Source organism: Coffea arabica, chromosome 11c (assembly GCF_036785885.1).
Source record: "Coffea arabica cultivar ET-39 chromosome 11c, Coffea Arabica ET-39 HiFi, whole genome shotgun sequence".
NCBI classification, from domain to species: Eukaryota; Viridiplantae; Streptophyta; class Magnoliopsida; order Gentianales; family Rubiaceae; genus Coffea; species Coffea arabica.
In genome coordinates, this window is record NC_092330.1 from 2,591,781 (window position 1) to 2,604,762 (window position 12,982).

The 12,982-nt window shown below is 35.8% G+C and overlaps 1 protein-coding gene across 2 annotated transcripts; it reads left to right on the forward strand.

Annotated features, from left to right (window-relative positions):
* The first annotated feature begins 3,918 nt into the window (after window positions 1-3,918).
* LOC113717099 (indole-3-glycerol phosphate synthase, chloroplastic-like) lies at window positions 3,919-8,385 on the forward strand. 2 transcript variants are annotated; one of them, XM_072070999.1, is made up of 8 exons: window positions 3,920-4,143; window positions 5,688-5,761; window positions 5,915-5,955; window positions 6,048-6,212; window positions 6,619-6,697; window positions 7,393-7,475; window positions 7,620-7,688; window positions 8,111-8,385. In XM_072070999.1, exons 2-8 carry the CDS (start codon window positions 5,707-5,709, stop codon window positions 8,168-8,170), a joined length of 552 nt encoding a protein of 183 aa, XP_071927100.1. In that variant the 5' UTR covers window positions 3,920-4,143; window positions 5,688-5,706; the 3' UTR covers window positions 8,171-8,385. The 2 variants fall into 2 exon arrangements, with proteins under 2 accessions (XP_071927099.1, XP_071927100.1); XM_072070998.1 differs by lacking the exon at window positions 8,111-8,385 and having other exon boundaries at window positions 3,919-4,143; window positions 7,620-7,856.
* Window positions 8,386-12,982: the final 4,597 nt, after the last annotated feature.

Genomic DNA, 12,982 nt, shown 5'->3' on the forward strand with positions numbered 1-12,982 from the left:
AAAACAAGAAGATAACATGACAAGCCATTTCACACTTGGTTAACATAGCCCCCGTCCGATCTCTCACTTCACTTTCTATTTGAACTAAACGTCCGTTGACCTGTTGTACTCATTTTAGCCAAACAAAGTCTGTTAGTTCCCAAACTGCAAGTCTTAAGCACTTAGTACAGCTTCAACTCTGGAGTACTCGGGCACGAGAATCCGAAATAAGATAATTCACATCTCAAGTTGGCCAGTTCCAAGAGCAAACTATCTACAATCGAAATTCCTCCCCGACGTACCTATCTATTGGCCTCACATGTCACGAGAAAGATTTAAAACCTATAACATTCACAATTGATGGCTTATGCTCGAACGAACACTTAATCCTTCATACTTAGTCACCACCCAGTCCAGGCTCACTCCGCACAGAGACCACGCGAAACAGGCTCTGATACCAACTGTGACAGCCCCACCTCCCCCTAAGGCGAACCAAAGGGTTCGGCGGACCGCCTGCCCCAACTCTCGTCGGGATTCAGTCATACCTCAATCAAAAACGGAATAAAATCACAAGAAGAAGTATAGCAACAATCCAAAACTTAAAGCGAAACTTATGTACATCACTATCTCAAAAGGGAGTAGAAACATCGAATATACAAAGGTTCTCAATTCACCACGCATCTAGCCCGTGCCATGTACTAGGGCGAGAATCATTACAAAATCAAAGAACTAGACTAGGTTAGTCTATACAGAGCTCTCATCCTGCTCGTCGTCCCCTGTTAAGAAAAATAAAACTAAAGAAATGAGCTAAAAGCTCAGTGAGGTTCCGAACACATAATCAAACAATCAATTCAATACATTAAACATAGAGTATCAATAATTCAGGAAACATTTACAGTGGAAAGTGATAGTAACGCATTTATTAAAAGCATACGGGCTCCACACTCGCCTAGTAAAATTCGTTTTAACAGTCATTGATAACATGAAACATGTAATCATACATCCACCACAAGCCATATAGTCAATGAAAATATAACAAATAAGGAACACTCACCTATTTAAGCAAAATAACGTCGAAAGTTTCCTTTCGGATAATACTCACAATCACCAAGGAACCCTAATAATCAAACGAACACATTATACTTCAACCCACTACAAGAAAATTGGTCATCAGTGACAACTTTTCTCTGTGACGAAACAAAGTTGTCACAAAAGGGGATCCTTTATTGACGACTTTCTAACTCGTCACAAACCTCTAATGGGAGCCAACTCATTTGTGACGACTTTTCTAAGTCGTCACTAATAAATTCCCGCCAAGATTTAGCAAGAGCGCGGGAGTGTTTAGAACACACAATAGTGACGACATTAAGAACATCATCACTATTGCTTGGCCTATTTACGGACGACTTTTTGTTGTCGTCACTGATCACCAAAAAAAAAAGTTATTAGTGACAACATTTTTTAGTGATGACAATAAGTCGTCACAAAAGGAGCTTCTTTAGTCGCGACATTTAAAGTTGTCACAATTACATCAAAGCAACTAAATATTTAGTGACGACCCGTTATTTTCGTCACAAACTACACTGCAAGAAATATGGTCATTAGTGACAACATTTTTTAGTGACGACAAAAGTCATCACAAAACGTGGTTTTTTAGTGACGACAAGTATAGTTGTCATAATTGCTCAAAGCAACTAAGTCTTCAGTGACGACCTTGAAAAACATTGTCACTAAAATGATCTATATAGTGACAACTTGTAATATCGTCACTGTCACTCTACCGATTCGGATTTAGTGACAAGAATTAATCGTCACTGTTTAAAGTACTTATTTCTAAGTCACTTTCAATAATTCTACTGTGCCACCCTAACTTTTACGATGTAGTCCCAAATGTTGTAAAAAATTCCATTCATTCCATTATGATACCTTAACTTTTACAATTTAGCCCCATATGTAGTACACCGATTTCTTTAATTCTATTATTACTCCCTAACTTTTGTAATTTAGCCCCATATGTAATTCACCAATTTCATTAATTCTACTATGGCACTCTAACTTTTGCAATTTAACCCCCATATGTAATACACCAATTTTATTATTTCTATTATGGCACCCTAGCTTTTACAATTTAGCCTCTATTTTTTATTAGGAAATTGCGAATGGTATCTTGATAAATTATGCATAAATATTTTATAATTTTCTCAAACTTAAGTAATAATTTGTTATAAACTCTAAAGATATATCTTTCATTACAATAGTTATAAGGCAGCCAGGTCTTTTTATCAATGGAATAAGAAATTTATGCCAGATTTATCCTTTGTACTACGTGCCAAGTAGTATTAGCAAAGGAATAACAAAGTACTACAAAGTAATTAACAAAATAGCCTTCAGGGAGTGTAGTTTATGGGCAAATGAGTATTATCTATTCAAAGTACCAATTTTTTATGGGCATTTTACTCTCAAACATATAATTTATGATAAATTTATAAATGTTTGTAAGTAAAATTAAAAAAGTGTTACACTGATTTCTTACAAAACGAAAACTGGCAGGTTATCTTTTCAACATAAATTAAATTTTTTTTTAAAAAAAATGGCCCATAAAGTACCAACTCTTTGTGGGTTTCCTCCATTACATGAACAAATATTCTGCTCTTTATGGGCATTTCACTCTGAATCATTTAATTTATGTTAAATACATAAATGTTTGTAAGTAAATTTCAAAAAGTGTTGCACTAATATTTTTATGAAAGGGAAACTGGTAGGTTTTGTATTTAACATAAATAAAATATGTGAAAGCAAAAAAAAAAAAAAAGAAGAAATTACCCATAAATCTATGTCTTGCAAACCTATACTAGTAAAATAGTTTCAAACAAAATTAAACATTAAAATAAACTGTAATTTATACACATTAAAATATCTGTAATTTATACACATTTTGCAACTACTACTTTGTGTTTTCTCTGTAATGAATTTTTTAACTATTGAGAACTTAAGTTTTGTCATGCAAATCTATACTATTATAATAGTTTTAAACAAAATTAAACATTAAAATAAATGTTTGAAAAAGAACAAAAGTACATTTATCACTTGCAGTAATGTAACAAAAATTTCTCAACCATTATCAATATTTTCACAAAAGGATTAAAAACTAGCAATTGACAATATTAAAAACTAGCAATTTAATTAGTGACGACTTTTCTTGTCATTATAATCTTGAATAAATTAGTGATAACATTATGTCATCACTAAATTTTCTTTGATTTTGACTTAACAATAATGTCTTATTAATAGCATTTGATTATTTTTAATGAAAGTCTGTTATAACCATAGAATTTGACTTTCGTTATTTTCAATTAATGATGTACTTTAGTGTTGGAATTATAAAAAATTGCAGGGCTAAAACATTTGCAAATTATAAAAGTATATTTTCACTTATATGTAATTAACAAATTTTGCCACCTATATTGATGAAAATTTGTGTTTTTGTACTAAAAAATAAAGAATAATACTATAGCAATAAAATCTATGCTTCAAACCAAATTAAAAATAAAAAAAGCATGATGATCGGTCTCAAATGTTGGGAAAATGATTATTTTTATTGAAACTATGTTATAACCATATAATTTGAGTTTAATTATTTTCAATTACAAGATGTTCTTTAGTGCTGCAATTATAAGAAATTAGTATAAAATATTAGCAAATTATAAAAGTACATTTTCAATTATATGAAATTAACAATTTTTGCCACCTATGTTGATGAAAATTTTTATTTTTTGCTAAAAAATAAAAAATAATACTATAGCATTAAAATCTATGGTTCAAACCATATTACAAATCTAGAAAAAAACATAATTTTTGGTATCAAATGGAGGGAAAATGAGTGAAGTCAAAATTTTGATCAAATCATAGTGAAAGTGCCGCGCAACAAAAACAATATCCAAAGCAAGACCAAAGCAATATCCAAAGCAACGGAACACTTGAGACAAACCTTCACCGAGCTGAAGTAAACAAAAGCTTCTGCACTAAGCACCAAAACAGAGCTTCCGTACTGAGCACAAAACAGAGCTTCCGCACGGCCTGATACTTTCACCCACACTTCTCTGGCTTCTCACTAGCATCACCATGGCTGTCCAGCATTAAAGTACAAGGTTTTCAGGTGGAAAGGTTCGTTTTCTCTCTCCTATACATTTTCTCCAATTTTTCCAAATCCCTAATATGTAAGATCCTTTTTGTTATCGCTACTGAGTCGCCTGGATTAAGCTGTGTAGCTACTTGTTTTAGCTTCAATATTTCGGGTTATCTGACCACAGGTTAGGGTAGTTTAGGATGGTCCGAGGAGCCAGTGCTCCTTATTTTCTAGAATGCATTAAAGAGGGAGGAGACAGAATTGTTGAAAATTGGAATGGAAGCCTATGTTGGGCATTCCGAGAGAAGGGATCGAGTTTTGTTTAAATAACTGGCCAATTAGGTGAGTAGTTCAAGGTTATTTCATTGACAGCGCAATTAATTTTTGTAGGCTTACCCAGTAAGCGAAGTTTTGAGCTTCCATGGTTTTGGTTTGCTGTCGTTGGAAATACTGATATATTAAATTTTTGTGGCCCTATTGCTAATTACGTAATACATGTCTTGGTTGAGAGTTAGGTGTAACGGTGACCAAAATCTTTTTCGTTTTCTTGGGTATATACCCCCTTATCCGATAAGGTTGCCATGAAAGGGGACAGAAATTGAGGGAATGGACGAAGGAATCATTTATGTCCACTGCCCAGTTCTTGTGAATTAGCAGCAACCAAGACTCTAGTCTCAGTGGGTCTATTTTGTCTAATATTTTCAGTTGCATTGCAATAAATTCTGGTATTGTTTTTTTAAAAAGAAAATTCTGGTTTTTGTATATAGGGATCGAAGGGTTAAATTAACACCCTATATCTGAAATCTGCACTTTTGATGGCTTAATAAGTAGCATAGTTATATTGATTATGTACAGCATTAATCCTCCGAAGTGGAGCATAAGCTATGGATTTAGTTGACAAATTGATAAAGTCAAATCGGTCATATTTTATTCAAGTATAATTCTCAGAAGTATGCATGTTAAACAGTGTATATATTTATTCTTTTCCCAAAAATACCAGTTAGGATGATCAAGAAAAAAATGAACCAGCAATCTAATTTTTGTTCTTTTCTAAAAATCACTGAAGAAATAGATAAGCTAACAATCTAATTTTTCTACAATAAGTTTAACGTTTTGCTTTTGAATAAATGGTCCTCGTTTGATTACTCTAACATTTAAGTGGCACTAGACTATTAAACCACTCTATGGAGATATTAGATATACATATTCTACAACATTTTTAATCCAGGCTGTCCTACATATTATCACATCACTAAATGACTTTCTGATCTTAGCCGGTGACCACAATTTCATTTAGCTATGGTTTGTTTCTCAATTTACTTGACCGAGCTCAGGTAGGACATTAGGAACTGTGATGAGTCAATTTCAGGCTAATTGTAAAGCGCATAGCCATCAGTGGAAGCTTTAAGGACTTTCACTAACCTGGAATTGGATGTTCTCATATTTAGTTCAAAGTCACGTATTCCTTAAAAGATATGAGCAATTTGAATAGGTTACTGTGGGTTATAATATCTGAATACAATTCTTAAGATGTTGACAGTGTTATCTGTTTGCATTAATTCTTGGTTGTCTATCATAACAGGTTGAAATTGCTAAGGCCTATGAAAAGGTGGAGCAGCATGCCTCAGTGTATTAACAGACCAGAAATACTTTCAAGTAAGGATTTAAACTCTTCAGTCATTTGGTGACTTTTTTCTTCAGGGTCATATAAGCCTGTCTCTGCAAGTCAATGTATTTGTTTTTAAGTTAATTCTTACTGCTAATTATCATCACTACTTTTTTGTTTCTGTGCTCCATAAAATAAGGGAGGCTTTGAGAATTTGGAGAAGATAAGGAATTCAGGAGTGAAGGTATTTTTTTTCTTCTTGATGCATATTTCTGCTGAATATTAGCTCGAAGTATTATTTTTGAAAGTGATTGCTGAAACAATTTACATGTGCAGTGCCCTTTGTTATGCAAAAAGTTTGTTATAGATGCTTGGCAAATATACTATGCTCGCACAAAAGGCGCAGATGCAATCCTGTTAATTGTTGCTGTTTTACCAGATCTTGATATCAAATACATGACTAAGATCTGCAAATTGCTTGGTTTAACACCACTTGTGGAGGTATGGTTATTGTTTTCTTCTTTCTTTCCTTTTGCTGTCTTAACAATTAATAGAACTCAATTCCCTCCTCACTTTTAGTGTTAGATTTAGGACGTTTAAGTCAGGGTAATTTTCATTTTCTTGTTTGTGATTTGTACAAAAATCGGAATATCAACAAAAATCTGTAATGATATCTCAAGTTTGTTTTTCGTCTTCTTCATGAAGAAAAAATTTCTTTTTTAAACATATGTAGGTTAGTGGTCCTTCTGTTCTCATGAAGGCTGTCTAATAATTATCTTGGTACTTTACTTGAAGCAATTTTGGTTTTATTTTTTCCTGATTTTGGTTTTATTTTGTTTTTCTTGTCAAGTAAAAAGTTTGAAGTATCAATGATTTTGACCTTTGTTTGTCATATCTCATTTTTTAGGTACATGATAAGAGGGAGATGGATCGTGTTCTTGGGATTGATGGGATTGAACTTATTGGAATAAACAACCGTAACCTCGGTATGTTTCTAAAGAAAATTCTATATCGATCATTTAAATCTTCTCCTTCTTGATTGTGCATTTAAAGTTTGATACCTTGATATTTTGATTCTGAAGCTGCTATCGAGTTTACATTCGATTGTAGCTGTATTTGGACAAAAATTAGTTCCTTGTATTCTTACTAACATCGATGAGAAGGCCTACATATTTTCAAGTAGCTAATCATTTGCTGAAGTGTATATCATTTGCACTGTGATGCTATAAATAATAATACCAGCAAATTAATTCTGTTATGACAATCCCCTACTTCCCTTTTTTTTTTTTTTTAAACTTTCTAGGAATTAACTTCTTTGACATACTTCCGCACGGCACCAATTGCTAGATGCCAAAATCTGGTGCTGGATACTCTTCCTAGTTATATCTCATCTTGCTTAGTGCTGATATTCAATATGGTTGCATGATATAACCTTTTCTCTTAGAATGGTAGTTCGTAAACAGTCAGTCAGGAAAAAATGAGTTAAGTAACCATGGGTAAAGGTGCTCATCTTGAGGATGGGTGAGTGGAAACAAGCTATAAATCCGAAAAGAACAAGGATGAAGATGATAAAAAATGCACAACCTAGAAAAAATGTTAAAAGAGCAATGAGTAGCTTACAAAATCAGTACAAGTCATTTGTTGGAGTCTTGGAAGTTAATTTAGCTTTGTCTATCTGCAGAAACATTTAAGGTTGACATCAGCAATACTAAAAATCTTCTTCAAGGAGAACGTGGGAGAATAATCCGAGAAAGAGGCATAATTGTGAGTATCCTATTTCTGCACTTTTCTCATGCCCTTTAAGATTTCTCCTTCTTTGTTAAATTGTTGACAGAGGCACATGACTGCCTCACATATTATTTTGTCTAATCACCAATGTATTCATTTTCCTGTCTTCAAAATCTTTAGGTCGTTGGTGAGTCTGGACTTTTTACACCTGCTGATATTGCATACGTGCAAGAAGTTGGCGTCAAAGCGGTATGTTATGAATGTTTTGTAGGAAAGTTGTGTACTTTTTCTACTTCCACAATCATTTCCCATTCCCTTGAATGTATGAGAAGGGGCAGGAAAAGCTGCAAGCAGGCATCGATTCTAGTTGTAAACAATAATTACTGTGGGAGTCCACTTTAATTGTTCAATAAGTTGAGCTATTTAAAGAAGAAGAAAGAAAATAAAAAAAAAACTGTTTTAGAGAGCTCTTTAGTTGAGCTTATGCAGTGTTGTATTTGTATAGATTGGACTGTGATTTCTAACTTCTTGCTGGTGTTGTAATATGTGGGCCCAAATTATATGAGGTTCTTAATGAATTGTAATTTTTGTCTTAATAATCTAAGTCCCATTACTTGTTCTTTATTATTGTACTCCTCCCCTTACCTACTTCTTTTACTCTTTTATGACAGATAAATGCTATTCATACTAGCTTTTGGAAGATATCTATGGTTATGGTTGAAGAATGTTGAAGACAAAATTGCCTTTTGCTCATGGAGTGGTTCATTTAGATGTTTTTCAATTTCTTAAACTGTGATTGCTTTTGTAAATGTACCTTATGTACAAGTGATATTTTGGACAAATGTTATTTTTGTAGGCATTAGTTGGGTAATGTACACTTGAATTTGGCATTTGAGACTGCTATATTATTAACATGTAATCTAATGCAAATACTTTTGGTTATCAATCGTTCATGTTTATTTGTATGGTTTGTTTAAAATCAATGATTTAGCAATGATTACAGGCTAAATTATGACTATTAAGCTATTGAGAAATTATCTAATGACAAAAAAAAGTTGTCACAAAATAGAAAATAAAAACTCCTTGTCACAACAGAGATTGTCATTAAATCTAAGCGACATTTGTGACAACAATTGTTGTCAGTAAAATAGTTATATACAATGGCTTTCGGTGCTTTTTAGTGATGACTTTAAATAGAGCATTTTTGACAAAAGATCAAGTCGTCAATAAAACACTTCCGGATTGTCGTCACTAATGACCACTATTTAGTGACGACAATCAGGTCGTCACTAAATAGTTGTCATTAGTGACGACAATCTGAAAGTGTTTTATTGACGACTTGATCTTTTGTCAAAAATACTCTACTTAAAGTCGTCACTAATGACAACTATTTAGTGACGACATTTTAGGTCGTCACTGTTTACTTTTACCGACGGGGATTTAGTGACGACTTTGTGACAATCAAAAAGTCGTCAATATAAGGTATTTGTGACGATATTTGTATGTTCTGTGATGACTTTGTGTTGTCACTGATGAACAATTTTCTTGTAGTGACCATCAAAGATGTAAGTGAGTCAAAGACAAGTCGAATACGTACTAGTACAAAGTATAAATATGGTTTTGGTAGCGAAAGGAGTACATTGAAACCAAGGGACATAAGTAAAATATTTGTACAACTTAGACTCATTTGTAAAACTTTAAAATCTCTATTTGAGTCGAAGTGGCAAAGAAAACGTAAATGCCCTAGATGGTTCACGTGGTATTCGCTGTCAAGTCTTACTCAAGTCGCAAGTACATTGACCTAGTTCTCAAGCGTAAATTTGGGCAGCACGCCCTTTGTATTTACCTATGTTCCAGTCATTTATGGCTTCATTCTTTTCCTCAATCAAACCCAAAGTCATATACAAAATCATCTCATTTTAATAGCCATTCCATAGGCTCCAAGGCATACAAGTGCAAAATCAAGTTAGGAGCATGTGCGGAAATGAAGGTTGAGTCAAGAAACAAAAGACAGATTTGACGTGTTTTTGCGTAACAGACACAACCGAAGCTACACTTATCAGATTGAGATGCAATTTATATCGTTTTGAAGCTAAGACACAGGGCTACAATTTTGACGAAGAACACTTAGTCCAAATTTTAGTGTAACCCAGTTAAATTCCCAATTCACAGAACTAAATTCCAACTAACCGGCTAGTTATCTGTACTACATTCAAATCGCCATATCTCAAGCTACCAAAGTCCGTTTAAGATGGTCTTGAAGGCATTGAAAAGCTAAGACAAAGTACTAAAACTTTCATGTTTTGACTAAAAGCACATTCAGCACGTATCCTGGTGAACAAACGCAACCAACTTAGTATATGGTCAAAACTGTCCTCTGATTTTACTCCTAGGGTAGTCAGGGTATTTTCATCTTTTTACGGGCTGCGTTGCTCCGACTGAGCTTAGATTTTGTAGGAAACCATAAAATGTCATTCTCTATAACTTTTGTGTTTTGTGCTAAACCTAATTCGGCCTTTTACAAGTTGAAATAGAATCGGGCAGAACTGAAGCTAAATTTTCCAGAAATCTGGAATTTGCTATATTCATGCTATAATTCACATTTTTACCTTGAAACTACCTCTAGTTTCACCTTTACAAGATCATATGCCATATATATACATCATACAACACCTGACCCACAAGAAACCCTAACTCAAAAGTCATCCATCTAACCATCAAAATCACTTGAAACAAGCATCACAAGCACAATACCAATATTAATACCCAACTTAATCATGATTAATGGAGAAAGAATGGTTGATCAGCCATTATACCTCAAGACACAAGCTTGCTAGGATGATGCTTCACCTCTCCTTGAAATTCTTGGTTTCTTAAGCTTCCCAAGCTTCCAACTAGTGATTAATCGGTTTAGTTTTTCTTGGTTGCACTCAAATGGTTCAAACTCATGATGGATTGAAGTTGTTTCTCTTGCTCTCTCTCTCTCTCTCTTAAGCTCGGCCAGAGCAGAGGAAAATGGTGAAGAAATATAGCCAATGTGAAGATAAGAAGCAAAGAAAATTAGCTTGGTCAAGGAACCATAGGTTTGCAACACTTGTCACCACCAAAACCATCCAAATTTTGCTTTCTTTTCCTTGCATTTTGGCCACATATTTCAGTCATATGGCTGAGGATGAGAGGGGATATTTCACAAAATATCAAGGGTATGTGGTGGTAAGGAAGTGGTGGTCAAGTGGTGGGTTCAATCGATAGTGAACGATACCCGTCAGTTTCAACCGATTTTTCTTAAATCGCTGGTCCAAATTCAAGGAAAAACTCTGTTAAAATATTTTTAAAACTTTAGTACCAATGATATTGTGTGGTTGTGCTGTGCTTTTTAACATGAGCTAATTTGTAAGGTACTTTGAGATTTTTATTATGCGGGCCAAGATTTTGATTTTGGGGAACTTAATAGCTTACAAAATAGAGTTTATTATGCCAAGATTGCTTTGAGTTCATGAAGTGTACTGTTCTTAGTTTGTTTATGTAGGTTGTGTGATTGGTATGATTAATTAATGTGATGCTTTTCCTATGATTTCCCCCTTAGTTTTAGTTTTTGCAAGGATCAACTAATGTGTTTTTCCTTTCACATTAGGAAAGGAAAGTTACATGATTCTTGATCATACAAAAACCATTTCAATGATTCGAAGTACTTATTGATTAGGGGTTTTCATCTAAAAATGTTGACTTTTATGTTAAACGATACTGGAATTAAGAGCATAGAAAGCAACAAGGTTTGTGACTTGATCGAGTAATCAGGGGCATTCATCTACCAATTTTTGCTTTCGCATCAAAAGACAAGTTCACTATTCAAGTGAAGCTTGATGAAAAAGAGGAAGAGAAAGGAAAGAATAAAGAAAAAGAAAATGTGTAATCAAAGTGTGAAAGCTTTATTAGTTCTTGTCCTTGTTTGTATAAGTTCTAGGGGGTCGTTATAAGTTTAGTGTTTGCATTTGTTAATTATGATAGTCACATGGCAAGCATAATTAGATTAGGAATGATACATAGTATTGGATTTGATCAAATGATGCTATGATCAGCTCAACTTTGTCGATGGGACGTTAGATACCTGGGACTTGAAATTGAATATATCTGAACAATAGATAGTACAACAGAGTTTTTCGCTAGGGTTTCTCACCTTGCCATGGCTGCAACGACAGCCCTTCAGCCGTTGGGTGAGGCTACTGGCTCCCCGACCGGCAAAAAATCATTCTCTTAGCTTTTCAAGCAGCCAACGAATCCTCATATCCAGGTTTGGCCAGCGTCTACATACAAAGGGGAGGCAGCTATTGTTTTTTCAAAGGAGGACGCGGACAGATTAGCGACTCCCTTTCGTCTGGACCTCGTCGGAAAGTTCTCTCATGGACGGCCGCCGTTGGAGGAGATTAGGAAATTCTTCGCCACTCTGAATTTACGTGACCAACTCTCTGTTGGATTGCTGGACTACAGGCATGTTTTACTGAGATGTTCAGCAGAGGCTGATTTCAATCGTCTCTGGACAAGGGGCTTGTGGCAGATCGACAAGAACCCAATGCGTGTGTTTCAATGGACTAGAGATTTTCATGTTCACAAGGAGTCTTCCTTGATACCGGTGTGGGTGTGGGTCTCTTTGCCAGCTTTACCGATCCACTTTCATGAAAAAAACTCCTTGTTCTCAATCCTAGCTCCCATAGGGAAGCCTCTCTTTTTGGATGCGGCAACAGCGACGGGAACGAGGCCAAGCGTGGCAAGGCATGTGTAGAAATAGATCTGTTGAAGCCACTCTGTTCAAGGGTATGGGTTGCAGTAGAGGGGGAAGGGGGCTTTTGGCAGAAGGTGGTGATGGAGGACGTCCCAAGATATTGTTCGAATTGTTGGAGGTTGGGTCACTCAGAGGAGGAGTGTTGGAAGAACGTCTCTGCCAATGGTGCAACTAAGGCGCAAGCCCAGGGGCACCTGCGACCACCAGCCCATACTACGGCACATGTTTAGCTTGACCCAAAGCTGGACTGTTTGCAGGAGGAGCGAACGATGGAGTGCGCAGGCGTGGGCACGTCACCAGTGCCACAGCCGGGTTCGAGTGAACAGCATGGTGCCAAGCTGTGTGCCGCACCCGCCCAGGTTGTCGCCATGAGCGACCAGCAGCGGCAGCCTAAGGTAGCAGATGCACCTGTAGTGGAGGTGGCCAGGCATTCTATTGCGTCGGGAGAGGCTGGCAGCCTACTGTACTGCTTGCGCGCGAGGAGAAACTGACGGAGCTCTGGGTGGAGCTTCCAAACAGGAGTGAGGAGGCATGGGCTGGGGAGGACTCTCATGGCCAGTTGGATGAAAACTTGGTAGGCACCACACACCCACTAGCAGATTGCGTGTTGCTGGAGGAAGAGAGGGATGCTGCTGGCTTTGCAAGGGATGCGATTGAGTCAGTTTCTACAGCTGGAAACTTATCCCCAAGGGCAAAGAGCCTTCAAACAGGTCAGATCGCGTCTTCTTTGGAAGCTTTAAATCTTGATCAGTGCAGGGATATT

Excerpts from the sequence above, each read along its gene's own strand:
- LOC113717099 (XM_072070998.1), top strand. The coding sequence starts at position 5,707 with ATGAAAAGGTGGAGCAGCATGCCTCAGTGTATTAACAGACCAGAAATA. Across the intron at positions 5,762-5,914 it reads CAGACCAGAAATACTTTCAA|GCTTTGAGAATTTGGAGAAG; the intron begins GTAAGGATTTAA and ends AAAATAAGGGAG. Across the intron at positions 7,476-7,619 it reads TCCGAGAAAGAGGCATAATT|GTCGTTGGTGAGTCTGGACT; the intron begins GTGAGTATCCTA and ends CAAAATCTTTAG.